Raw genomic sequence first — 24,984 nt, forward strand, 5'->3', positions numbered from 1 at the left:
GAAGACCTGAAGCTTCGTGCGGAGCGACAGACCAGGTAGCTTCCACACAGCGTTACGCAACCGATGAAAAGATATTGCCGCTCGACTGATTCGGAGTGAGACCTCTGCTGATAAACTGGAGCCGGTCATAAGCACGCTGCCCAGGTATGGGAAACTCTCCACTCTCTCCACAACTGCCCCATCACCAATTGGGAGTTGTGGGGGTGGAGTGTCCGATGGTACAAAATACCCAGGCAGATGTTTCGTTTTGGTGGGGCTGATGGTAAGGCCCCACCTCTTAGTGGCACGCTCCAGTCTCAGCAGCAGCGTCTCCAACTCCTCTTCTGAATGAGCAGCTATTACCAAATCATCGGCATACATAACATGGTTGACCAATAGGGAGCCATCCCTTGATCGCACCCGGGCGTCGATCAGCCTCCCATTATATCTGTACCAAATGGAAATTCCCCCGGTACAGCTATGGAAGGCTTCACGAACTACGCGGTCAAAATAGATGTTAAATAATGTGGGAGCCAGAGGACATCCCTGTCGCACCCCAAGGTGTACAGGGAAAGGCTCCGACTCCCGGCCACGTAGTTTTACCCGGGCCCGCTCACCATCATGAAGGTCCTTAATGATCGTGAGCAGAGGGTCAGGGACTCCGAAAGCACGAAGAACAACCCAGAGCCCAGTCCTACTGATGGTATCATAGGCCTTGACCAGGTCAATAAAGCAGAGATGTAGGTCTTGTTGGAATTCCCTACACCTCTGCTGTAGCAGACGGACAGAAAATATGGCATCTGTGCAGGACCGCCCTTTCCTGAAACCGCATTGGGGCTCCGCAAGCCTCTCCTCAGCGTGCCTAGCAAGTAATCCTTGCCAGGACCTTACCCGGCACACTGAGGACCTCTGACACACGGTCTGTCTTTCAGTCACTCACAGAGACAGGCAGCTAATTAGATACTCCACCAACCCTGTGCTCGGCTATCCCACGAGGAGATTTGTCGCCCCGCCTGACTCTGACGAAACCTCTTGTCTGGGCCCTCGCAGTTTTACGCCAAAGCCAAGGACTGGTGGCTGTTCGGCTTCTACTTCTGCATGCCGCTGGCCTGCGCGGCGGTCTTCTACACGCTCACGACCGTCGAGATGCTCGGGATGAAGAAGCGAAACCTTGGCAGCGCCATCGACGAGCACCTCAAGCAGGTGTCGAACCTCGGGACCTCCCTCCGGTACCGCCGGCCCCATCGGCTAGAGGCCGAACGGCTCCCCGTGGTTGTGCGGTTACGTAACCGATTTGCGGTGGCGGGCAGGAGGGGAGGGAGGGGTCCGTGACGTTCGCTCTCCGACTTTGTCACCGAACGATTCGTGAAACTGCGAGATGTTGATTCGACGGATGTTTGCGTGTGTTTGCGTGTGTATGTGCGTGTGTGTGTACGTGTGTGTGTGCGTGTGTGTGTGCGTGTGTATGTGCGTGTGTGTGTACGTGTGTGTGTGCGTGTGTGTGTGTGCGTACGTGTGTGTGTGCGTGTGTGTGTACGTGTGTGTGCGTGCGTGTGTGTGTGTGCGTGTGTGTGTACGTGTGTGTGGTGCGTGTGTGTGTGTGCGTACGTGTGTGTGTGCGTGGTGTGTGTGTGTACGTGCGTGTGTGCGTGCGTGTGTGTGTGTGTGCGTGTGTGTGTGCGTGTGTGTGTGCGTCGCGTGTGTGCGTGCGTGTGTGTACACACAGCAACGGGAGGCAGGCACGGCGGTGTTCTGCCTGGCGGTGGTGTTTGCGCTGTGCTGGCTGCCGCTGCATCTCAGCCGCATCCTCAAGAGAACCGTCTACGACGAGATGTGACCCCAACCGCTGCGAGCTGCTCAGGTGGGGGGGGCACCCCGAACCGTCCCCCCCCTCCCTCTCTCCCTCTCTACTCGTGCCCTCCTCGTCCCATGGGAGAATGAAGAGTCAATTGTATCGTCTTCGCGTGAATCAGAGGTCGCAAACGGGTTTTGATTCCTTACCCGTAACCGTACCCGGACCGCACCAGGGTCGCAAACGGGTACCCGTACCCGTACCCGACCCGTACCCTACACCCGTACCCGTACCCTACCCAGACCCTAACCCGTACCCAGACCCTACCCGTACCCTAACCCGTACCTTACCTGTACCCTAACCGTACCCTACCCGTACGTGAAACTGCGAGATGTTATTCGACGGATGTTTGCGTGTGTTTTGCGTGTGTATGTCGGTGTGTGTGTACGTGTGTGTGTGCGTGTGTCGCAATCGGGTACCCGATTGCGACCTCTGGGATGAAGCCACGTTGCAGGCGCGGGTGGGTTGATTCTAGGAACTTGAATTATGAGAGAGACAAGTCGTTGGGAAATGAGTGACACACGGTGACTCACCAGTGACTCACGGTCTACCCGTACCCGTACCCGGCCGCACCAGGGTCGCAAACGGGTACCCGTACCCGGCGGGTACGGGGTAGCCGGGTATCGGGTAGGGTACGGGTATCGGGTACCCGGTTGCGACCTCTGGCGTGAATATCGCAGCAGCAGCAGCAGTGATAATACCAATCGCAACCACCACGCCCTGCGCGTGGAACTTCTTTGGCACCGTACTAGCCGAGCGCACTCACCGCAGGTGCGGGGGGAAGGACGACGAACTGACGCGAAGTGTTCTTTGCGAAGAGGCGTCGTTCTCAATCTACTTTGCAAACGACGCCCTTGGCAATAGAATACACTCAGCGAGTGTCAGAGTGGGGTTTGTTTTAGGAGCGTCCTGCTCTGTCATGTTTCACCAATGCCAATGCCCCCCACCCCCCCCCACTCCATCCAGCCCCGCGTTTCCTCCAGGGCGTTGTTGTGAACGTCCGACGCACCCGCTACACACCCCCCCCCCCCCCCCCGGTGGCTTGCTTCTCACACGGCCCCCTTACGCTAACAACGGCACGTGGCCGGTGAACGAGCGCAGCTGGATCGCGTCACGGATCGTGTCACGGATCGTGTCACGGATCGTGTCATGCGAGCGGCGTGGGTAAACGAGGGGGGGTGGATGGGACCCCCCACAAAACATCGCAGCTCAACAGCGTGGGGAGGCGGGGGGGGGGCGTCTCGCCGGACCGAGGACACTTTGCACTCATTAGCGTAGTTTGCTGTTGCGACGTTCTGTCGCGCCCCTACGGGACAGCTGCGGGGAGAGAGCTTCGTAGCTCATCGGATTCCTCCTCCAAGTCCAAATCAATATTGAGATTCTGATCCGATCGCGATCACCGCTTCACCGGCGTGTCGTTGTCACGCCGCTCGGAGCGTGGCTGTGTTCGTCACGGTTGGTCTACGGGTGCATTCTGTGCGTGGCCCCGATGCAATGTGAAGGTCTCCTGGCTCCTGATTCACAACGGGTGTGTCCTCTGCCGCCATCACCACCACCGCCCCCCTGCAGCTTCCTGCTCGTGCTGAACTACATCGGCATGAACCTGGCGACCCTCAACTCGTGCGTCAACCCCGTCGCCCTCTACGTCGTCAGCGCAAAGTTCAGGAACCGCTTCAAGGTGCGTTTGGTGGGCGTCGGCCACGTTTCTGTCGTCACGTTTAGATCATGGGGGGGGGTGCTTCTCATCGCCGGCGCTCGGGAAACCACGACAACAACAACAACATCAACAACAACAACAATCACCGCTGGTGCACAGGTCTGACGATCGCGTCGCACGTTCGCGTGACGAATTCCAACTGATACGGGTCTCGTGAATTGATGCGTATCTACTACGTGTTTTGTATGCAAGTATGTATGTTTGCATGTGTGTACGTGAGTGGGTTGTGTTAAGGGGAGCGGTGGTGTAGCGGTTAGTGTTAACCAGAGGTGCGGGGTAAGGACAACAAACTAAGCACAAAAAGCAGTTCTAAGAAATGAGTTTGTCAACGTGGATAATTTAAAAGTGCGTAGCTCCAGTGGCTTCCTATTATCGGAAGAGCGTTGCAGACGGCCGCAGAAGCGCGTCTGAAAGCGCCGCGCGATGCGGTGATCCCCACCGCCGCCTGTGTTCGATGGCGAGCAGTCAGAAGCCAACCGCTGCCGCTGCTGCTGCTGCTGCCGCCGCTGCTGCTGCTGCTGCTGTGAGGATGATGAGCGGAGTTGGCGCGATGGGTTGACGCTCACTTGACGAGATCGGCGAAGGTGTCGCGGTTCATGTGTGGCGAGCGCTTTGCGTGCGGCGAGAGCGAATTTGACGTCGCTCGTCGCAGTGCCGACCCTCCTCGCTCCAACTCTCTCTCCTCCTCCTCCTCCTCGTCGTCGCCGCCGTGCACAGTCCTGCCTGTGCTGCTGCTGGGCGACAAGCAGACGGCGCTCCAGCAGAAGGCCGTGGCGGCGCCGGGCAGCCCGCTCGGCCGCAGCAACTCCCGCTCCAGCAACAGGTTCATCGTCACTTGAGCTGAGCTGGCCCCCCCCCCCCCCCCGCGGGATGTGGATGGAGGGGAGGTGGGAGAAGAGTTGCCGGGGGGGGGTGGGGCAACGGGGGCCGAAGTGAACTAGACAGCCGTGGCCACGTGGGCCAGGCGACCGGCTTGGCTGGAGGACGGTGAAAGCAAACGACGCGAGCGGCTTAGCGAGGCAATCGCGGTCGGTCGCGTGACGTGCGCTTGCACGGCTTGGTGCGACAGACAGCCAGAGAGAGGGAGCAGAGATGATGGGGGGGAGGTGTTTAAGCACTCGCTCGAGCGGAACGAGCGCGTGCCGCCATCTCGCCCAGCTGGGCTGCTTCTCCACGGCCTGGGGGGTCCCCCCTCGCTCGCTCACCCCCCTCCCTGTCTCCACCCCCCACCCCCCACCCCCCACCCGGGTCTCTCTTGCTTAGACGTCGACGTCGCAGCAACACGGCAGGGGGAGCGCTCGCTCGCCAACTGTTGATGCGACTTCATTTTATTTGTTGGCCTCCTTGATGCTTTCACTTGTCCAACTTTGGCTGTCCCTTGGCACGATCAAGCGCAGCGTACGGACGTTAACAGGATGTCGCTGGCTGGGTTCTGGCCGGCGCCGGTCTCTTTTGCAAAGTAGTCGAAAGAGCCGAAGAACCGGGGTAATGTTGCAGTGGTGGGACTTTACTTCCGTTAGCTACGTACATACAGTTGCAATCATACGTGTGTGTCACGTTTTTGTCATATAGCATCAATGGGCAGAGTTGCTTTCAAGAGGCACACAAAAAATATTGTACGTTCAAATAAACAACGTCTACGCAACATGTCTGTGAATACATGTAAATAGACATTTACTGATGGATGCGCCTGTGTGTGTGTGTTCAAACATGCCGCACACGTACACGTGAAGCAACAGCGGTGTTTTTAAATCCTTTATATTAAGTTCGCGTGCTTGCGTGCTTGCTTGCTTGCTTACGACCGTGCAAACCTTTCGGTCGTTTTTTAACCCACTTCCCGTGATCCAATCGAGCTGACATTTTGCACACAGACTCGTTGTGCGTGACAATTAATGTTCGTGAAATTTTTTTTCCAAAATTTTACACTGTTTAGGGAAAACAAATTAAATATTTAATTACCAATTGCTTAATACTGGCAGACAATCAGCTGACCCATAGGTGGCAGCCATCTCAAGCCAGAGGACGAGAGGACTCTAGCCGCCACGCATATAAAGGATTTATAGTGAAAACCTTTTTTAGGGTTAATTTTTTTAATATCGAGGTGTCGAGAGAGGGCCACACATGTGAAGGCTTACGCAGCGAGAAAGAGCGAAAGCATCGGGGTTAAGAAGAGAAGAGTGACAGAGTTAGAGAGATCGTGCAGGGGAGGAAGGGAAAACGACGTAGAACAAGAGACGGAAGAAGACAGAACAAAAGAGCTCATTCTCATGAGAGCAGATGAACAGATTATCTTAATAAGTATAACCCGTAAAAACAAAGTTTTTCACTCTAAATCCTTTATATGCGTGGCGGCTCGAGTCCTCTCGTCCTCTGGCTTGAGATGGCTGCCACCTATGGGTCAGAGATGATTGTCTGCCACCATTAAGCAATTGGTAATTAAATATTTAAAAGAAATTGCCTAAACAGTGTAAAAATGTAAAAAAAAAATTCACGAAAATTGTCACGCACAACGAGTCTGTGTGCAAAATGTCAGCTCTATTGGATCACGGGAAGTGTGTTAAAAAACGACCGAAAGAGTTGCACGGTCGTAAGCAAGCAAGCAAGCGAACTTAATATAAAGGATTTAAAAAAGAGCTTATTCTCATGAGAGCAGATGAACAGATTATCTTAATAAGAAAGCAGTGGTTGTGTGTGTGCTGTGCGTGGTGGTGGTGGTGGGTGGTGGTTCCCCAGCTGTCCGCGTGAAAGCGAGAGAGATGAGGAGGGAGAGGGAGGGAGATGGGGCCACGGGACAGACAGACGGGCAGGTGGGGAAGCTTTCCGAGGGTCGATAAGTCACGTGACCTGACGGCTGGACGGGCTGTCACGTGACCCTCAAGCAAGAAACTCAGGTTCAGGCCTGTCCCTAATGTACACTTGCAATTACAAACATCAACACACAACAACAACAACAGTCATTCGCCACTAAGTGGCGGAGACGTCACCACGACGCTTGTGCCAGGCCAAGTGCACCTTGAGGCCACGTGAAGTGTCGAACGCCCGCTGGCAGGAGGTCACGGGGCAGACCCAGCAGGTGCCACGGGTCGACTGACTGAGACGAGTGGCTGATGCACCATCTGTGCCCCCTACTGTGCCAACTTGCTGTGCTTTAGCCACCCGGCGCTCCGCTCGTTGTGAGCGTCGCTCCTCCGCCCTCCGTTGTTGTTGGAGGGCGACTGCCTCCAACTGCCCAGTAGCGTCCTTCACGAGCCTCCTCCACTGAGGCCGATCTTGACACCGCTGGTACCAGTCATCGGCAAGTCCACTCAGCTCCACGTCCTCCTGTACCACATCACTCCATCTCTTCTCTAGCCCATGCCGCGCCCGTCTAGCCCCCTCGATCCGGCCGAACAAAAGCTGTTTAGGCATGCGGTGGCTGGGCATGCGGGCTACATGACCCAGCCAACGCAGCCTTGCCTGCCGGAGGAGCTCACTGATGGGACTTTGCCCAGATCTTTCAAGGACTTGTGAGCTCCTCACACAATCCAGCCTGGTTAAACCCAGGATGGATCGTAGGCAGGCCAGCCTAAATGTTTCCAACCGGCGAAGATGCTCCACTAGGGGGGTCCACGTTTCGCAAGCGTAGAGAAGGGAGGGAATGACCGTGGCTGAGAAGACCTGAAGCTTCGTGCGGAGCGACAGACCAGGTAGCTTCCACACAGCGTTACGCAACCGATGAAAAGATATTGCCGCTCGACTGATTCGGAGTGAGACCTCTGCTGATAAACTGGAGCCGGTCATAAGCACGCTGCCCAGGTATGGGAAACTCTCCACTCTCTCCACAACTGCCCCATCACCAATTGGGAGTTGTGGGGGTGGAGTGTCCGATGGTACAAAATACCCAGGCAGATGTTTCGTTTTGGTGGGGCTGATGGTAAGGCCCCACCTCTTAGTGGCACGCTCCAGTCTCAGCAGCAGCGTCTCCAACTCCTCTTCTGAATGAGCAGCTATTACCAAATCATCGGCATACATAACATGGTTGACCAATAGGGAGCCATCCCTTGATCGCACCCGGGCGTCGATCAGCCTCCCATTATATCTGTACCAAATGGAAATTCCCCCGGTACAGCTATGGAAGGCTTCACGAACTACGCGGTCAAAATAGATGTTAAATAATGTGGGAGCCAGAGGACATCCCTGTCGCACCCCAAGGTGTACAGGGAAAGGCTCCGACTCCCGGCCACGTAGTTTTACCCGGGCCCGCTCACCATCATGAAGGTCCTTAATGATCGTGAGCAGAGGGTCAGGGACTCCGAAAGCACGAAGAACAACCCAGAGCCCAGTCCTACTGATGGTATCATAGGCCTTGACCAGGTCAATAAAGCAGAGATGTAGGTCTTGTTGGAATTCCCTACACCTCTGCTGTAGCAGACGGACAGAAAATATGGCATCTGTGCAGGACCGCCCTTTCCTGAAACCGCATTGGGGCTCCGCAAGCCTCTCCTCAGCGTGCCTAGCAAGTAATCCTTGCCAGGACCTTACCCGGCACACTGAGGAGTGAGATGCCCCTGTAGTTGTTACAGTCGGTACGGTCCCCCTTCTTAAAGAGGGGGACCACCAGGGCATCCTTCCAGTCCTGCGGAACCCGTCCAGTGGTCCAGACTGTTGTTATGATGTCATATAGGGCAGTCTGTGCACAAACGCCACCCTCCCTCAGCATTTCGCTTGGGAGATCATCTCTGCCCGATGCCTTCCCTGGTCTCAGACTCCGGATCGCCCTCAGTACTTCCTCAACAGCTGGCACCTCAGCCAGCCACTCACAGGGGGTGACCTCTTCCAATATTTGAGGCACCGCAGCCTCAGCAGGGTTATCACCACTTTGTGCCATGATGTTTTCCTGGCTGAGAGAATTTCCCTCCCCCAGGACCTCACAGAAATGCTCAGCAAATCTGCAAACCTGTTCCTGGGGGTCGGAGATTGGATCACCGTTTTTTCCTCTAATGATGGTAATAGGTGTGGCGCTGCAGGTTACTTTTTTGATGGAGTTAAATAGTGATTTGTGATCACGGGCCACTGAGGCAGACTCCATCTCCTCAGCAACCCGCGACCACCACCCATCCTTACAGCGCCTTACGGCTCTCCGAACTTCCGAGCGAAGGCTGCGGTAAACCTCCTCATTCTCTGACGTGGGATGCTATAGGCGATGAGAGTGGGCCTGACGCTTTTTCCCAATTAACCTGAACACCTCCTCTGTCAGCCAGGGTTTCTGGGGAGGTCTGGACCGCGTACCCAAAGCAGCCATTGCAGCTGCATGAGTCACAGTCTTAAACCTCGCCCATTTCCCCTCGACATCAGGTGGAGTGGGGGACGATGCCAACCCCAGCTGCAAGCGATGATGAAATTCTCGCTTGCAACTTTCATCAGCTAACTGAGACCAGGCCACTTTTGGTTGGAATGGGATCCTGGGTGTACACCCACCACCGGAGTGGAAGAAAGGCAGGCGCATCTTACAGATGACTAGTCGATGGTCAGAGGACAGATCAGCTCCACGGTAGGTCCTGGTGTCAAGGACATGGGTTCGCATCCGCTGGTCCGTCACTATGTAGTCCAGCAGATGTTCTTGCTTGGACCCGGCATGTATCCATGATGTTGTGTGGATGCGCCGATGCCGGAAGAGCGTGTTGGTAATTACAAGCCCATGGGCTGCACAAAAATCTAGCAGCCTCCTACCGTTATTATTGAGCTGATCTGGCCCATGCCTTCCAATCACTCCAGACCAGGTACCAGCATCATGACCAACTCGGGCATTGAAGTCACCCAACAAGATGACTCTGTCCCGAGTGGCCACTTTAGCAAGCACCTGTGACAGGAGGTCATAGAAAGAGTCTGACTCATCGGCTTTGCCTGCATCCCTCCACGGATGTTCGTCTTCGGTGGGGGCATAAGTAACCACGACCACCACTCCTCGCCTCTGGTTGATGGGAAGGCGAGCCCAAAGTATCCTGGGACTTACAGCTTCCCACACCTCACCGCCACGCTCCCACGCCCCCTTCATTCTTTTGTTCAGAAGAAGAGCCACACCCTGTTGTTTGGCAGTCTCCTGCCCCGAGTAGAGGACTGTCCACCCCTCATGGTGGCAGGAGCCAGAACCGGTCCACCGGACCTCCTGAATGCCACAGAGATCCAGGCGGTACCGGTCCAGCTCCCGACAGAGGAGTGGCAGCCTCTCCTCCGCAGTGAGCGTTCGAACATTCCACGTGGCCATCCGCAATGGTTTTTTGTTGTTTCTGGAGGAGCCCCGAGGATGAAAATTCAATCTCCTGGCTCCGCCAAATGGGGTTTGGCCAGGAGACGTCATAAAAGCCTGACCCCCCCGGGGCCTCCGGCACAAGCTTATTTGTTACAGGTTTATGTTTAATTCGTGGTTTAGTGGTGGTTAATTGAAGGTGGAGGGGTTACCAGCCCCTCACACCCGTCCAGAGCCCCCGTTTAGCCACTGTGGTGGTCACAGACGCCATGAGGGGAGAGGCCAATGGGCATTGGACTTCCCCCCACAGCACTGCCCACGACAGTGTTGCCCGTCCGGCACCGCGAGGAGGTAGGAGGTTGTTTTGCCGGACCTTACACACACACACATGGACACACACCCACGATAGTCTATTTCCATGTTATCTCAACGTAAATCGATTCCAATAGCTTAATCAACTATAAATCGATTCCCATGTTATCCCAATAGAAATCGACTCTATAAATCCACTACAAGAATCGATTCCTAATGTTATCCCATTAAGAATCGACGCAAGTGGAGTTAATCGAACCGGGAATCGAATTTCTCTGCACCACGTGACTTGAGAAACTGAAACACGTGGGTCCCAGGTGGGTGTCATGGCGGTGCGAGAACTCTTCTCGAGACTTGGCCTACTCTTCCTCTCCCTCCTCGTCACGTGCACACGCGGTGAGCACAGCCAGAGGTGGTCGATACATCGGGTACCAGGTTGTGGTGGACGTGGGGAGCGGTGGTGCAGTGGTTAGCGCACTGTGTGTGTGTGTGGGGAGTGGTGGCACAGTGGTTAGCGCACTGTGTGTGTGGGGGGAGCGGTGGTGCAGTGGTTAGCGCACTGTGTGTGTGTGTGTGTGGGGAGTGGTGGTACAGTGGTTAGCGCACTGTGTGTGTGGGGGTGGGAGTGGTGGTGCAGTGGTTAGCGCACTGTGTGTGTGTGTGGGGAGCGGTGGTGCAGTGGTTAGCGCACTGTGTGTGTGTGTGGGGAGTAGTGGTACAGTGGTTAGCGCAGTGTGTGTGTGTGGGGAGCGGTGGTGCAGTGGTTAGCGCAGTGTGTGTGTGAGTGGGGAGTGGTGGTGCAGTGGTTAGCGCACTTTGTGTGGGGAGTGGTGGTGCAGTGGTTAGCGCACTGTGTGTGTGAGTGGGGAGTGGTGGTGCAGTGGTTAGCGCACTTTGTGTGGGGAGTGGTGGTGCAGTGGTTAGCGCACTGTGTGTGTGTGGGGAGCGGTGGGGCAGTGGTTAGCACACTGTGTGTGTGGGGGGGGAGCGGTGGTGCAGTGGTTAGTGCACTGTGTGTGTGTGTGGGGAGCGGTGGTGCAGTGGTTAGCGCACTTTGTGTGTGTGGAGCGGTGGTGCAGTGGTTAGTGCACTTTGTGTGTGTGTGGGGAGTGGTGGTGCAGTGGTTAGCGCACTGTGTTTGTGAGTGGGGAGTGGTGGTGCAGTGGTTAGCGCACTTTGTGTGGGGAGTGGTGGTGCAGTGGTTAGCGCACTTTGTGTGTGTGTGGGGAGTGGTGGTGCAGTGGTTAGCGCAGTGTGGGGAGCGGTGGTGCAGTGGTTAGCACAGTGTGTGGGGAGCGGTGGTGCAGTGGTTAGCACACTGTGTGTGTGTGTGTGTGGGGAGCGGTGGTGCAGTGGTTAGCGCACTGTGTGTGTGTGTGGGGAGCGGTGGTGCAGTGGTTAGCGCACTGTGTGTGTGTGAGTGGGGAGCGGTGGTGCAGTGGTTAGCGCACTGTGTGTGTGTGTGGAGTGGTGGTGCAGTGGTTAGCGCACTGTGTGTGTGTGTGTGGGGGGAGCGGTGGTGCAGTGGTTAGCGCACTGTGTGGGGGTGGGAGTGGTGGTGCAGTGGTTAGCGCACTGTGTGTGTGTGAGTGGGGAGCGGTGGTGCAGTGGTTAGCGCACTGTGTGTGTGTGTGGAGTGGTGGTGCAGTGGTTAGCGCACTGTGTGTGTGTGTGGGGAGCGGTGGTGCAGTGGTTAGCGCACTGTGTGTGTGTGGGGAGCGGTGGTGCAGTGGTTAGTGCACTGTGTGTGTGAGTGGTGGTGCAGTGGTTAGCGCACTGTGTGTGTGTTGGGAGCAGTGGTGCAGTGGTTAGTGCTCTGTATGTGTGTGTGTGGGGAGCGGTGGTGCAGTGGTTAGCGCACTGTATGTGTGTGTGTGGGGAGTGGTGGTGCAGTGGTTAGCGCACTGTGTGTGTGAGTGGTGGTGCAGTGGTTAGCGCACTGTGTGTGTGTTGGGAGCGGTGGTGCAGTGGTTAGCGCACTGTATGTGTGTGTGTGGGGAGCGGTGGTGCAGTGGTTAGCACACTGTATGTGTGTGTGTGGGGAGTGGTGGTGCAGTGGTTAGCGCACTGTGTGTGGGGAGTGGTGGGGCAGTGGTTAGCGCAGTGTGGGGAGCGGTGGTGCAGTGGTTAGCGCACACCGAGTGCCGTTTTCCCATCTCCCCAGCTGCGACTCCCCCTCTGAATGTCCGCGTGGAGTCTCGCGACCTGCTGACGCAACTCCGCTGGGACCACGACGCTGAAGTGGACGTCGCCACCAGCAGCAGCTCAAAGCTCCTGGACGTTACCTACAGGGTGGACAGCAAACTGTGAGATGCTCGCTCACTCATCCACTCGCTCACTCACTCACTCACCCACTCGCTCACCCACTCACCCACTCGCTCACCCATCCACTCACTCATCCACTCGCTCAACCACTCACTCAACCACCCATCCACTCACCCACCCACCCACTCACCCACCCACTCACTCACCCACCCACTCACTCACTCACCCACCCACTCACTCACCCACCCACCCACTCACCCACCCACCCACCCACTCACTCACTCACCCACCCACCCACCCACTCACCCACCCACCCACCCACTCACTCACTCACCCACCCACCCACTCACCCACCCACCCACTCACCCACCCACCCACCCACTCACCCACCCACCCACTCACTCACTCACTCACCCACCCACCCACCCACTCACCCACTCACCCACCCACTCCTCACCACCACCTCCTCCTCCCCGTGTCTCTGTCTGTGCAGCTATGCACGAGCCCACTGGCGGACCGTCTGCGCTGCCACCACAGAGACACGGTGCGATGTCTCCTCAGCGCTGCGACATCCTGGCGACCGCTATCAACTTCGCGTCAGATCCACCGTCTCATCACCACCACCAACACCACCATCACCACCATCACCACCATCATCACCACCACCATCACCACCATCATCGTCACCCTGGGTCGTGGTTGAGGTGTTACCCTTGAAGACAAGTGAGTGGCATTGTCTATGTCTCTGTGTGTGTCTCTGTGTCTGTGTGTGAGTGTCTCACTCTCTGTGTCTCTGTGTGAGTTTCTCTGTGTGAGTGTCTCTGTGTGTGAGTGTCTCTGTGTGTGAGTGTCTCTGTGTGTGTCTCTGTGTCTGTGTGTGAGTGTCTCACTCTCTGTGTCTCTGTGTGAGTTTCTCTGTGTGAGTGTCTCTGTGTGTGAGTGTCTCTGTGTGTGAGTGTCTCTGTGTGTGTCTCTGTGTCTGTGTGTGAGTATCTCACTCTCTGTGTCTCTGTGTGAGTTTCTGTGTGAGTGTCTCTGTGTGTGAGTGTCTCTGTGTGTGAGTGTCTCTGTGTGTGTCTCTGTGTCTGTGTGTGAGTGTCTCACTCTCTGTGTCTCTGTGTGAGTTTCTCTGTGTGAGTGTCTCTGTGTGTGAGTGTCTCTGTGTGTGAGTGTCTCTGTGTGTGTCTCTGTGTCTGTGTGTGAGTGTCTCACTCTCTGTGTCTCTGTGTGAGTTTCTCTGTGTGAGTGTCTCTGTGTGTGAGTGTCTCTGTGTGTGAGTGTCTCTGTGTGTGTCTCTGTGTCTGTGTGTGAGTGTCTCACTCTCTGTGTCTCTGTGTGAGTTTATCTGTGTGAGTGTCTCTGTGTGTGAGTGTCTCTGTGTGTGAGTGTCTCTGTGTGTGTCTCTGTGTCTGTGTGTGAGTGTCTCACTCTCTGTGTCTCTGTGTGAGTTTCTCTGTGTGAGTGTCTCTGTGTGTGAGTGTCTCTGTGTGCGTGTGTGTCTCTGTGTGTGTGTCTGTGTGTGTGTCTCTGTGTGTGTGTGTCTGTGTGTGAGTGTCTCTGTGTGTCTCTGTCTGTGTGTGTCTCTGTGTGTGTCTCTGTGTGTGTGTCTCTGTGTGTGAGTGTCTCTTTGTGTGAGTGTCTCTGTGTGTGTCTGTGTGTGTGTCTGTGTGAGTGTGTCTCTCTGTGTGTGTGTCTGTGTGTGAGTGTCTCTCTGTGTGTGTGTCTGTGTGTGAGTGTCTCTTTGTGTGTGTGTCTGTGTGTGTGTCTCTGTGTGTGAGTGTCTCTTTGTGTGAGTGTCTTTGTGTGTCTGTGTGTGTGTGTCTGTGTGAGTGTGTCTCTCTGTGTGTGAGTGTCTCTTTGTGTGAGTGTCTCTGTGTGTGTGTCCCTGTGTGTGTCTGTGTGTGTGTCTCTGTGTATGTGTATGTGTGTGTTTGTGTGTGTGTCTGTGTGAGTGTCTCTGTGTGTGTCTCTGTGTGTCTCTGTGTGTGAGTGTCTGTGTGTGTGTGTGTCTGTGTGTGTGTCTCTGTGTGTGTGTGTCTGTGTGTGAGTGTCTCTGTGTGTGTGTCTGTGTGTGAGTGTCTCTGTGTGTGTGTGTGTCTGTGTGTGTGTCTGTGTCTGTGTGTGTCTGTGTGTGTGTCTGTGTGTGTGTCTGTGTGTCTGTGTGTGTCTCAGCCGTGCTGAGTGCTCCGACTGTCACCTTGATGCTCCACAAGGATGCGACGCTGGAGGAGGGTGGTGAGGAGGGTGGTGAGGAGGGTGGTGAGGAGGGTGGTGAGGAGGGTGGTGAGGAGGGTGGTGACGAGGGTGGTGACGAGGGTGGTGACGAGGAGGAGGAGTGTGGTAGTGAGCGTGAGGACTACAAACATGACGACAAAGATGGCTACGAGAATGACGACGACGATGACGGTGATGGCGGCGATGACGGTGATGGCGGTGGCGACGAGGGAGAGCGGTGGGAGCTGTCCGTGCGGGTCTCCATGAGGAGCGAGTGGAGGAGGAGGATGGCGCAGAGTGACGTGCTGTACCATCTACAAGCCGAGGTCTCCACAAGGAGGGGTGTGACTAGCACGGTGAGAGTGGGTGGGTGGGTGGGTGTGTGGGTGAGTGGGTGGGTGAGTGGGTGTGTGGGTGGGTGGGTGGGTGAGTGGGTGGGTGGGTGGGTGAGTGGGTGGGTGGGTGAGTGGGTGGGTGAGTGGGTGGGTGAGTGGGTGGGTGAGTGGGTGTGTGGGTGGGTGAGTGAGTGTGTGAGTGGGTGTGTGTGTGAGTGGGTGGGTGGGTGGGTGGGTGAGTGGGTGGGTGAGTGGGTGTGTGGGTGGGTGAGTGGGTGAGTGGGTGTGTGGGTGGGTGAGTGGGTGGGTGGGTGTGTGTGTGTGTGAGTGGGTGGGTGGGTGGGTGGGTGAGTGGGTGGGTGGGTGGGTGAGTGGGTGGGTGAGTGGGTGGGTGAGTGGGTGGGTGAGTGGGTGGGTGGGTGAGTGGGTGGGTGAGGGGGTGTGTGGGTGGGTGGGTGAGTGGGTGGGTGAGTGGGTGGGTGGGTGGGTGAGTGGGTGGGTGGATGAGTGGGTGGGTTGGTGAGTGGGTGGGTGAGTGAGTGGGTGGGTGAGTGAGTGGGTGAGTGGGTGAGTGGGTGGATGAGTGAGTGAGTGGGTGGGTGGGTGGGTGAGTGGGTGAGTGGGTGGGTTGGTGAGTGGGTGGGTGGGGGTGGTTGGTGAGTGGGTGGGTGGGTGGGTGAGTGGGTGGGCGGGTGGGTGGGAGAGTGAGTGGGTGAGTGGGGTGGGTGGTGATGCTACTACTACTGATGACGATGCTATTGCTGCTGCTGCTACTGAATGTCCAGAAATGGTTGAGTTCTGTCAGCTTCCACTTCCATGCTGAACTGGATGGATGGGTTTTGCGAGTTGAGATGATTTAGAAACGCGCTCAGTCTATCTTTGCCGTGTGGCCAGACCACCAACGTGTCATCCACGTAACCCGGCACACTGAGACCATCTGCTTGCTCCTGCCAGGAGCGCTTTGTGGGATGTCGCTACCGCCACGCGCTGCCTCAGCCTGCAGGCGCTGCTGAGTACTGCGTCCGCGTGAGAGTCGCGGCTCGCTACCCGCGGTGGAAGACAGGGGAGTGGTCTCCACTGTCGTGTGTCTCCGTCCCTCCACCACACAGCGCCGTGGGTGAGTGGGTGGGTGGGTGAGTGGGTGGGTGGGTGAGTGGGTGAGTGAGTGGGATGGTGAGTGAGTGGGTGGGTGGGTGAGTGAGTGGGTGGTGAGTTAGTTGGTGGGTGAGAGAGTGGGTGAATGAGTGGGTGAGTGAGTGAGTGGGTTGGTGGGTGAGTGAGTTGGTGGGTGGGTGGGTGAATGAGTGAGTGAGTGGGTGGGTGAGTGGGTGGGTGAGTAGGTGGGTGGGTGGGTGGGTGAGTGAGTGAGTGAGTGGGTGGGTGAGTGGGTGAGTGGGTGGGTGGGTGAGTGAGTGAGTGGGTGAGTGAGTGGGTGGGTGAGCGAGTGATTTGGTAAGTAGTTGAGTGAGTGGGTGGGTTAGTGGGTGGGTGAGTAGTTGACTGAGTGGGTGGTTGAGTGAGTGGGTGCGTGAGTGAGTGGGTGGGTGAGTAGGTGGGTGGGTGAGTGAGTGGGTGGGTGGGTGAGTGGGTGGGTGAGTGGGTGGGTGAGCGAGTGATTTGGTAAGTAGTTGAGTGAGTGGGTGGTTTAGTGGGTGGGTGAGTAGTTGACTGAGTGGGTGGTTGAGTGAGTTGGTGCGTGAGTGATTGAGTGGGTGAGTGGGTGGGTGGGTGAGTGAGTGGGTGGGTGAGTGGGTGGGTGGGTGAGTGGGTGGGTGAGCGAGTGATTTGGTAAGTAGTTGAGTGATTGAGTGGGTGAGTGGGTGGGTGAGTGGCGCACCCATTTAGCCCTCTCTATCCGGCTGAACAAAAGCTGTTCAGACATGCGGTGGCTGGGCATGCAGGCTACATGGCCCAGCCAACGCAGCCTTGCCTGCCGGAGGAGCTCACCAATGGGACTTTGCCCAGATCTTTCTGGGATTTGTGAGCTCCTCACACAATCCAGCCTGCAGGTTAAACCCAGGATGGATCGTAGACAGGCCAGCCTAAATGTTTCTAACCGGCGAATATGTTCCATTAGGGGGGTCCACTTTTCGCATGCGTAGAGAAGGGAGGGAATGACCGTGGCCGAGAAGACCTGAAGATTCGTGCGGAGTGACAAACCAGGTAGCTTCCACACAGTATTATGTAACCGATGAAAAGGTAATGCCGCTCGACTGATTCGGAGTGAGACCTCAGCCAGTCATGAGCACACTGCCCAGGTATGGGAAACTTTCCACTCTCTCCACAACTCCTCAATCACCAATTGGGAGTTGTGGGGGTGGAGTGTCCAATGGTACAAAATACCCAGGCAGGTGCTTAGTTTTGGTGGGGCTGATGGTAAGGCCCCACCTCTTAGTGGCACGCTCCAGTCTCAGCAGCAGCGTCTCCAACTCCTCTTCTGAATGAGCAGCTATTACCAAATCATCAGCATACGCAACATGGTTGAGCGATAGGGAGCCATCCCTTGACCGCACCCGGGCATCGATCAGCCTCCCATTGTATCTGTAACAGATGGAAATTCCTCTGGTACAGCTATTGAAGGCTTCACGAACTATGTGGTTAAAATAAATGTTAAATAATGTGGGAGCCAGAGGACATCCCTGTCGCACCCCAAGGTGTACAGGGAAAGGCTCTGACTCCCGGCCACGTAGTTTTATCCGGGCCCGCTCACCATCATGAAGGTCCTTAATGATCGTGAGCAGAGGGTCAGGGACTCCGAAAGCACGAAAAACTGCCCAGAGCCCAGTCCTACTGATGGTATCATAGGCCTTGACCAGGTCAATAAAGCAGAGATGTAGGTCTTGTTGGAATTCCCTACACCTCTGCTGTAGCAGACGGACAGAAAATATGGCATCTGTGCAGGACCGCCCTTTCCTGAAACCGCATTGGGGCTCCGCAAGCCTCTCCTCAGCGTGCCTGGCAAGGCGGTGTTGAACAACAACACACAGACAGGTACACACAGACACACACACAGACACACACAGACAAATATCCCCCGTGTAGCCTTAACAGACTGTTGGGGCAAGTGCTGTTAGCGAGCACCTATGAAGGTCAGAACTTTACACGAGGGGGTGGGTGGCCAGCACCACGCCCGGCCGCCTTTGTCTCCCCAGTGGCGATGTTTATACGCCGCACCAGGTACTCATTTTGAGGCTGAGGCGACCTAGGGGAGGCCCGGGAACGGTTTAGATAATCGTCACCGGTGTTGGCCGTGAGCGGGAATCGAACCTGGGACGCTGGGTTCATAGCGCAGTGTAGCGCTAACCGCTGCACCACCGCTCCTCATCCAACAACACTGCTCAGCATCCCACTCTGTCTGTGTCTCTGTCTGTGTCTCTCTGTGTCTCTGTCTGTGTCTCTGTCTGTGTATCTGTCTCTCTGCCTGTATCTGTCTCACTGTGTCTCTGTCTGTGTCTCTCTGCCTGTATCTGTCTCACTGTGTCTCTGTCTGTTTCCCCCGTGACTCTGTCTCCCCATGTCTCCCCGTATCTCCTCGTGTGTCCCCAATCTCGTAGCCACCACCCCCGCCACCACCACCACCACCACCCCCCACCACCACCCCCACCACCGCTGCCACCACCACCACCACCCCCCACCACCGCTGCCACCACCACCACCCCCGCCACCACCACCGCCACCACCGCCACCACCACCCCCACCACCACCGCCACCACCCACCACCACCCCCACCACCATCCCCACCACCACCACCGCCACCACCACCGCCGCCACCACCACCACCACAACCCCCACCACCACCACCCCCACCACCACCACCACCCCCACCACCACCGCCACCACCACCCCCACCACCACCACCCCCACCACCACCACCCCCACCACCACCACCACCCCCACCACCACCCCCACCACCACCGCCACCACCGCCACCACCACCACCCCCCACCCCCACCACCACCCCCACCACCGCCACCGCCACCACCACCCCCACCACCGCCACCGCCACCACCACCGCCACCACCACCCCCACCACCACCCCCACCACCACCACCCGCACCACCACCCGCACCGCCACCACCACCGCCCCATCCACCTCGCGTGGGGTGTCCACGGGGGACGTGGTGACGCTCTTTGCCAGCGGCCGTGTCGCCTCCATCAGCTCGCTGGTGGCCATGGCGACGCTGCTGGTGACGCTGCTGGTGCTGGTGCTGGCGCTGGTGTGCACCGTGCGGAACAGACGGAGCCCCGGCAATCGTCCCGGTGAGCGGCGGCGGCTACACAGATGTTGACTACCTCGCCTGGTGCGTAGGAAGTCGTGGGTTCGATCCAGACCCTGACGCCTGCTGCTGTATACTTGGAGTTTGCGTGTCTCTCTCTCATCATCATCTACTACACTATAAGAGTTTCTCTCCCCACGCTGCGTGCGATCTTCTCGTTCCCCAGCGATGGAGCAGCCAGCGACCGCCCCGAGCCTGCTCCCTGACAGTCCCGGCAGCCACCACCACCACTGCGACCACCACCATCACCGCCGCTGCGACCACGACCACCACCACCACCATCACCACGGTGGCGGCGGTGGAGGAGCAGAGCTGGCAACTCTAGAATCCCGCCCCCGGCCCTGGTTGACATTGCCGGATGAAAGCCGCTCACCGAGTCGTCTCCGCACCAACCCGTTCACCTCCTGCAGGGTGACCGTGCGCTGGCCGCGAGACAGTGACCACCTCGCGTGGCACGCGCGACGTGCCGGGTTCCAGCTCGAGCCGTGACGACGACGCCCGCCGCTGTTGGCTCGGAGTTGGCGGCGTCCGTCTCTCCGCGTGGCGACGTCCGTTCCAGAGGAGAATGAATGATGTTTTACACGGCAAGTTATACATGTGTAGTGTTGTAAAGGACGGACTAATAAACCTCTTTATGGCACACACAGTTTATTGTCTTAATGACACAGTCCCTAACACACACAAGGGTTGTACGGTCCCCTCACCCGTTACCCTGAGGAGGTACAGCCTCCTGACCTGCACAGCTCACACTTCACTCCTAATCTACGGAGCTACAGCCTCCAGACTTGCCGTCTATCCAATCTCCCTGCCATCCCAGCGTCCTCCAGACTTGCCGTCTATCCAATCTCCCCGCTAGCCCAGCGTCCTCCAGACTTGCCGTCTATCCAATCTCCCCGCCATCCCAGCGTCCTCCAGACCTGCCGTCTATCCAATCTCCCCCCTAGCCCAGCGTCCTCCAGACTTGCCGTCTATCTAATCTCCCCGCTAGCCCAGCGTCCTCCGGACTTGCCGTCTATCCAATCTCCCCGCTAGTCCAGCGTCCTCCAGACTTGCCGTCTATCCAATCTCCCCGCCATCCCAGCGTCCTCCAGACTTGCCGTCTATCCAATCTCCCCGCCATCCCAGCGTCCTCCAGACCTGCCGTCTATCCAATCTCCCCCCTAGCCCAGCATCCTCCAGACCTGCCGTCTATCCAATCTCCCCCCTAGCCCAGCGTCCTCCAGACTTGCCGTCTATCCAATCTCCCCGCCATCCCAGCGTCCTCCAGACTTGCCGTCTATCCAATCTCCCCGCCATCCCAGCGTCCTCCAGACTTGCCGTCTATCCAATCTCCCCGCCATCCCAGCGTCCTCCAGACTTGCCGTCTATCCAATCTCCCCCCTAGCCCAGCGTCCTCCAGACTTGCCGTCTATCCAATCTCCCCGCCATCCCAGCGTCCTCCAGACTTGCCGTCTATCCAATCTCCCCGCCATCCCAGCGTCCTCCAGACTTGCCGTCTATCCAATCTACCCCCTAGCCCAGCGTCCTCCAGACTTGCCGTCTATCCAATCAACCCCCTAGCCCAGCGTCCTCCGACTTGCCGTCTATCCAATCTCCCCGCTAGCCCAGCGTCCTCCAGACTTGCCGTCTATCCAATCTCCCCGCTAGTTCAGCGTCCTCCAGACTTGCCGTCTATCCAATCTCCCCGCTAGTTCAGCGTCCTCCAGACTTGCCGTCTATCCAATCACCCCGCTAGTTCAGCGTCCTCCAGACTTGCCGTCTATCCAATCAACCCCCTAGCCCAGCATCCTCCAGACTTGCCGTCTATCCAATCAACCCCCTAGCCCAGCGTCCTCCAGACTTGCCGTCTATCCAATCTCCCCGCCATCCCAGCGTCCTCCAGACTTGCCGTCTATCCAATCTCCCCGCCATCCCAGCGTCCTCCAGACTTGCCGTCTATCCAATCTCCCCGCCATCCCAGCGTCCTCCAGACTTGCCGTCTATCCAATCTCCCCCTTAGCCCAGCGTCCTCCAAACTTGCCGTCTATCCAATCTCCCCGCCATCCCAGCATCCTCCAGACTTGCCGTCTATCCAATCTCCCCGCCATCCCAGCGTCCTCCAGACTTGCCGTCTATCCAATCTCCCCCCTAGCCCAGCGTCCTCCAGACTTGCCGTCTATCCAATCAACCCCCTAGCCCAGCGTCCTCCGACTTGCCGTCTATCCAATCTCCCCGCTAGCCCAGCGTCCTCCAGACTTGCCGTCTATCCAATCTCCCCGCTAGTTCAGCGTCCTCCAGACTTGCCGTCTATCCAATCTCCCCGCTAGTTCAGCGTCCTCCAGACTTGCCGTCTATTCCAATCACCCCGCTAGTTCAGCGTCCTCCAGACTTGCCGTCTATCCAATCAACCCCCTAGCCCAGCATCCTCCAGACTTGCCGTCTATCCAATCAACCCCCTAGCCCAGCGTCCTCCAGACTTGCCGTCTATCCAATCTCCCCGCCATCCCAGCGTCCTCCAGACTTGCCGTCTATCCAATCTCCCCGCCATCCCAGCGTCCTCCAGACTTGCCGTCTATCCAATCTCCCCGCCATCCCAGCGTCCTCCAGACTTGCCGTCTATCCAATCTCCCCCCTAGCCCAGCGTCCTCCAAAACTTGCCGTCTATCCAATCTCCCCGCCATCCCAGCATCCTCCAGACTTGCCGTCTATCCAATCTCCCCGCCATCCCAGCGTCCTCCAGACTTGCCGTCTATCCAATCTCCCCCTAGCCAGCGTCCTCCAGACTTGCCGTCTATCCAATCAACCCCCTAGCCCAGCGTCCTCCGACTTGCCGTCTATCCAATCTCCCCGCTAGCCCAGCGTCCTCCAGACTTGCCGTCTATCCAATCTCCCCGCTAGTTCAGCGTCCTCCAGACTTGCCGTCTATCCAATCTCCCCGCTAGTTCAGCGTCCTCCAGACTTGCCGTCTATCCAATCACCCCGCTAGTTCAGCGTCCTCCAGACTTGCCGTCTATCCAATCAACCCCCTAGCCAGCATCCTCCAGACTTGCCGCTATCCAATCAGACTTGCCGTCTATCCAATCTCCCCGCCATCCCAGCGTCCTCCAGACTTGCCGTCTATCCAATCTCCCCGCCATCCCAGCGTCCTCCAGACTTGCCGTCTATCCAATCTCCCCGCCATCCCAGCGTCCTCCAAACTTGCCGTCTATCCAATCTCCCTGCCATCCCAGCATCCTCCAGACTTGCCGTCTATCCAATCTCCCCGCCATCCCAGCGTCCTCCGGACTTGCCGTCTATCCAATCTCCCCGCCATCCCAGCGTCCTCCGGACTTGCCGTCTATCCAATCTCCCCGCCATCCCAGCGTCCTCCAGACTTGCCGTCTATCCAATCTCCCCGCCATCCCAGCGTCCTCCAGACTTGCCGTCTATCCAATCTCCCCCCTAGCCCAGCGTCCTCCAAACTTGCCGTCTATCCAATCTCCCCGCCATCCCAGCATCCTCCAGACTTGCCGTCTATCCAATCTCCCCCGCCATCCCAGCGTCCTCCAGACTTGCCGTCTATCCAATCTCCCCCCTAGCCCAGCGTCCTCCAGACTTGCCGTCTATCCAATCAACCCCCTAGCCCAGCGTCCTCCGACTTGCCGTCTATCCAATCTCCCCGCTAGCCCAGCGTCCTCCAGACTTGCCGTCTATCCAATCTCCCCGCTAGTTCAGCGTCCTCCAGACTTGCCGTCTATCCAATCTCCCCGCTAGTTCAGCGTCCTCCAGACTTGCCGTCTATCCAATCACCCCGCTAGTTCAGCGTCCTCCAGACTTGCCGTCTATCCAATCAACCCCCTAGCCCAGCATCCTCCAGACTTGCCGTCTATCCAATCAACCCCCTAGCCCAGCGTCCTCCAGACTTGCCGTCTATCCAATCTCCCCGCCATCCCAGCGTCCTCCAGACTTGCCGTCTATCCAATCTCCCCGCCATCCCAGCGTCCTCCAGACTTGCCGTCTATCCAATCTCCCCGCCATCCCAGCGTCCTCCAAACTTGCCGTCTATCCAATCTCCCTGCCATCCCAGCATCCTCCAGACTTGCCGTCTATCCAATCTCCCCGCCATCCCAGCGTCCTCCGGACTTGCCGTCTATCCAATCTCCCCGCCATCCCAGCGTCCTCCGGACTTGCCGTCTATCCAATCTCCCCCCTAGCCCAGCGTCCTCCAGACTTGCCGTCTATCCAATCTCCCCGCCATCCCAGCATCCTCCAGACTTGCCGTCTATCCAATCTCCCCCCTAGCCCAGCGTCCTCCAGACTTGCCGTCTATCCAATCTCCCCCTAGCCCAGCGTCCTCCAGACTTGCCGTCTATCCAATCTCCCCGCCATCCCAGCGTCCTCCAGACTTGCCGTCTATCCAATCTACCCGCCAGCCCAGCGTCCTCCAGACTTGCCGTCTATCCAATCTCCCCCCTAGCCCAGCGTCCTCCAGACTTGCCGTCTATCCAATCTCCCCGCCATCCCAGCGTCCTCCAGACTTGCCGTCTATCCAATCTCCCCGCCATCCCAGCGTCCTCCAGACTTGCCGTCTATCCAATCTCCCCGCCATCCCAGCGTCCTCCAGACTTGCCGTCTATCCAATCTCCCCCCTAGCCCAGCGTCCTCCAGACTTGCCGTCTATCCAATCTCCCCGCCATCCCAGCGTCCTCCAGACTTGCCGTCTATCCAATCTCCCCGCCATCCCAGCGTCCTCCAGACTTGCCGTCTATCCAATCTCCCCCCTAGCCCAGCGTCCTCCAGACTTGCCGTCTATCCAATCAACCCCCTAGCCCAGCGTCCTCCGACTTGCCGTCTATCCAATCTCCCCGCTAGCCCAGCGTCCTCCAGACTTGCCGTCTATCCAATCTCCCCGCTAGTTCAGCGTCCTCCAGACTTGCCGTCTATCCAATCTCCCCGCTAGTTCAGCGTCCTCCAGACTTGCCGTCTATCCAATCTCCCCGCTAGTTCAGCGTCCTCCAGACTTGCCGTCTATCCAATCAACCCCCTAGCCCAGCATCCTCCAGACTTGCCGTCTATCCAATCAACCCCCTAGCCCAGCGTCCTCCAGACTTGCCGTCTATCCAATCTCCCCGCCATCCCAGCGTCCTCCAGACTTGCCGTCTATCCAATCTCCCCGCCATCCCAGCGTCCTCCAGATTTGCCGTCTATCCAATCTCCCGCCATCCCAGCGTCCTCCAGACTTGCCGTCTATCCAATCTCCCCGCCATCCCAGCGTCCTCCAAACTTGCCGTCTATCCAATCTCCCCGCCATCCCAGCATCCTCCAGACTTGCCGTCTATCCAATCTCCCCGCCATCCCAGCGTCCTCCGGACTTGCCGTCTATCCAATCTCCCCCCTAGCCCAGCGTCCTCCAGACTTGCCGTCTATCCAATCTCCCCGCCATCCCAGCATCCTCCAGACTTGCCGTCTATCCAATCTCCCCCCTAGCCCAGCGTCCTCCAGACTTGCCGTCTATCCAATCTCCCCCCTAGCCCAGCGTCCTCCAGACTTGCCGTCTATCCAATCTCCCCGCCATCCCAGCGTCCTCCAGACTTGCCGTCTATCCAATCTACCCGCCAGCCCAGCGTCCTCCAGACTTGCCGTCTATCCAATCTCCCCGCCAGCCCAGCGTCCTCCAAACTTGCCGTCTATCCAATCTCCCCGCCATCCCAGCATCCTCCAGACTTGCCGTCTATCCAATCTCCCCGCCATCCCAGCGTCCTCCGGACTTGCCGTCTATCCAATCTCCCCCCTAGCCCAGCGTCCTCCAGACTTGCCGTCTATCCAATCTCCCCGCCATCCCAGCATCC

The 24,984-nt window shown here is 57.6% G+C and overlaps 2 protein-coding genes across 3 annotated transcripts; both read left to right on the plus strand.

The window, feature by feature from the left end:
- Nucleotides 1-1,029: 1,029 nt before the first annotated feature.
- Nucleotides 1,030-12,396, plus strand: LOC133362401 (endothelin-1 receptor-like; the record flags this gene model as incomplete). The annotated part of the gene is given in 6 exon segments (XM_061581343.1): nt 1,030-1,182; nt 1,706-1,804; nt 1,806-1,840; nt 3,401-3,509; nt 4,266-4,286; nt 12,283-12,396. Coding segments are annotated over 6 exon segments (531 nt in total), but the record flags the coding sequence as incomplete, so codon positions are not given.
- Nucleotides 12,397-14,403: 2,007 nt separating this feature from the next.
- Nucleotides 14,404-19,789, plus strand: LOC133362400 (uncharacterized). Of its 2 annotated transcripts, XM_061581342.1 has the most exons (4): nt 14,404-14,921; nt 15,855-16,017; nt 19,039-19,160; nt 19,344-19,789. In XM_061581342.1, exons 3-4 carry the CDS (start codon nt 19,073-19,075, stop codon nt 19,664-19,666), a joined length of 411 nt encoding a protein of 136 aa, XP_061437326.1. In that variant the 5' UTR covers nt 14,404-14,921; nt 15,855-16,017; nt 19,039-19,072; the 3' UTR covers nt 19,667-19,789. The 2 variants fall into 2 exon arrangements, with proteins under 2 accessions (XP_061437326.1, XP_061437325.1); XM_061581341.1 differs by lacking the exons at nt 19,039-19,160; nt 19,344-19,789 and adding an exon at nt 17,771-17,891.
- Nucleotides 19,790-24,984: the final 5,195 nt, after the last annotated feature.

This window comes from Lethenteron reissneri, unplaced genomic scaffold (genome assembly GCF_015708825.2).
Source record: "Lethenteron reissneri isolate LAM-NWPU_2019-01 unplaced genomic scaffold, ASM1570882v1 scaffold_1463, whole genome shotgun sequence".
Classification (NCBI taxonomy): Eukaryota; Metazoa; Chordata; class Hyperoartia; order Petromyzontiformes; family Petromyzontidae; genus Lethenteron; species Lethenteron reissneri.

What these genes read in the sequence shown, in the direction of transcription:
- LOC133362400 (XM_061581341.1), top strand. Translation starts at nt 14,553, where the DNA reads ATGCTCCACAAGGATGCGACGCTGGAGGAGGGTGGTGAGGAGGGTGGT. An exon ending in GGAGGGGTGTGACTAGCACG is followed by an intron (nt 14,922 to 15,854) that starts GTGAGAGTGGGT and finishes TGCTCCTGCCAG; the next exon opens with GAGCGCTTTGTGGGATGTCG. An exon ending in TCCACCACACAGCGCCGTGG is followed by an intron (nt 16,018 to 17,770) that starts GTGAGTGGGTGG and finishes CCTCTGCTGTAG; the next exon opens with CAGACGGACAGAAAATATGG.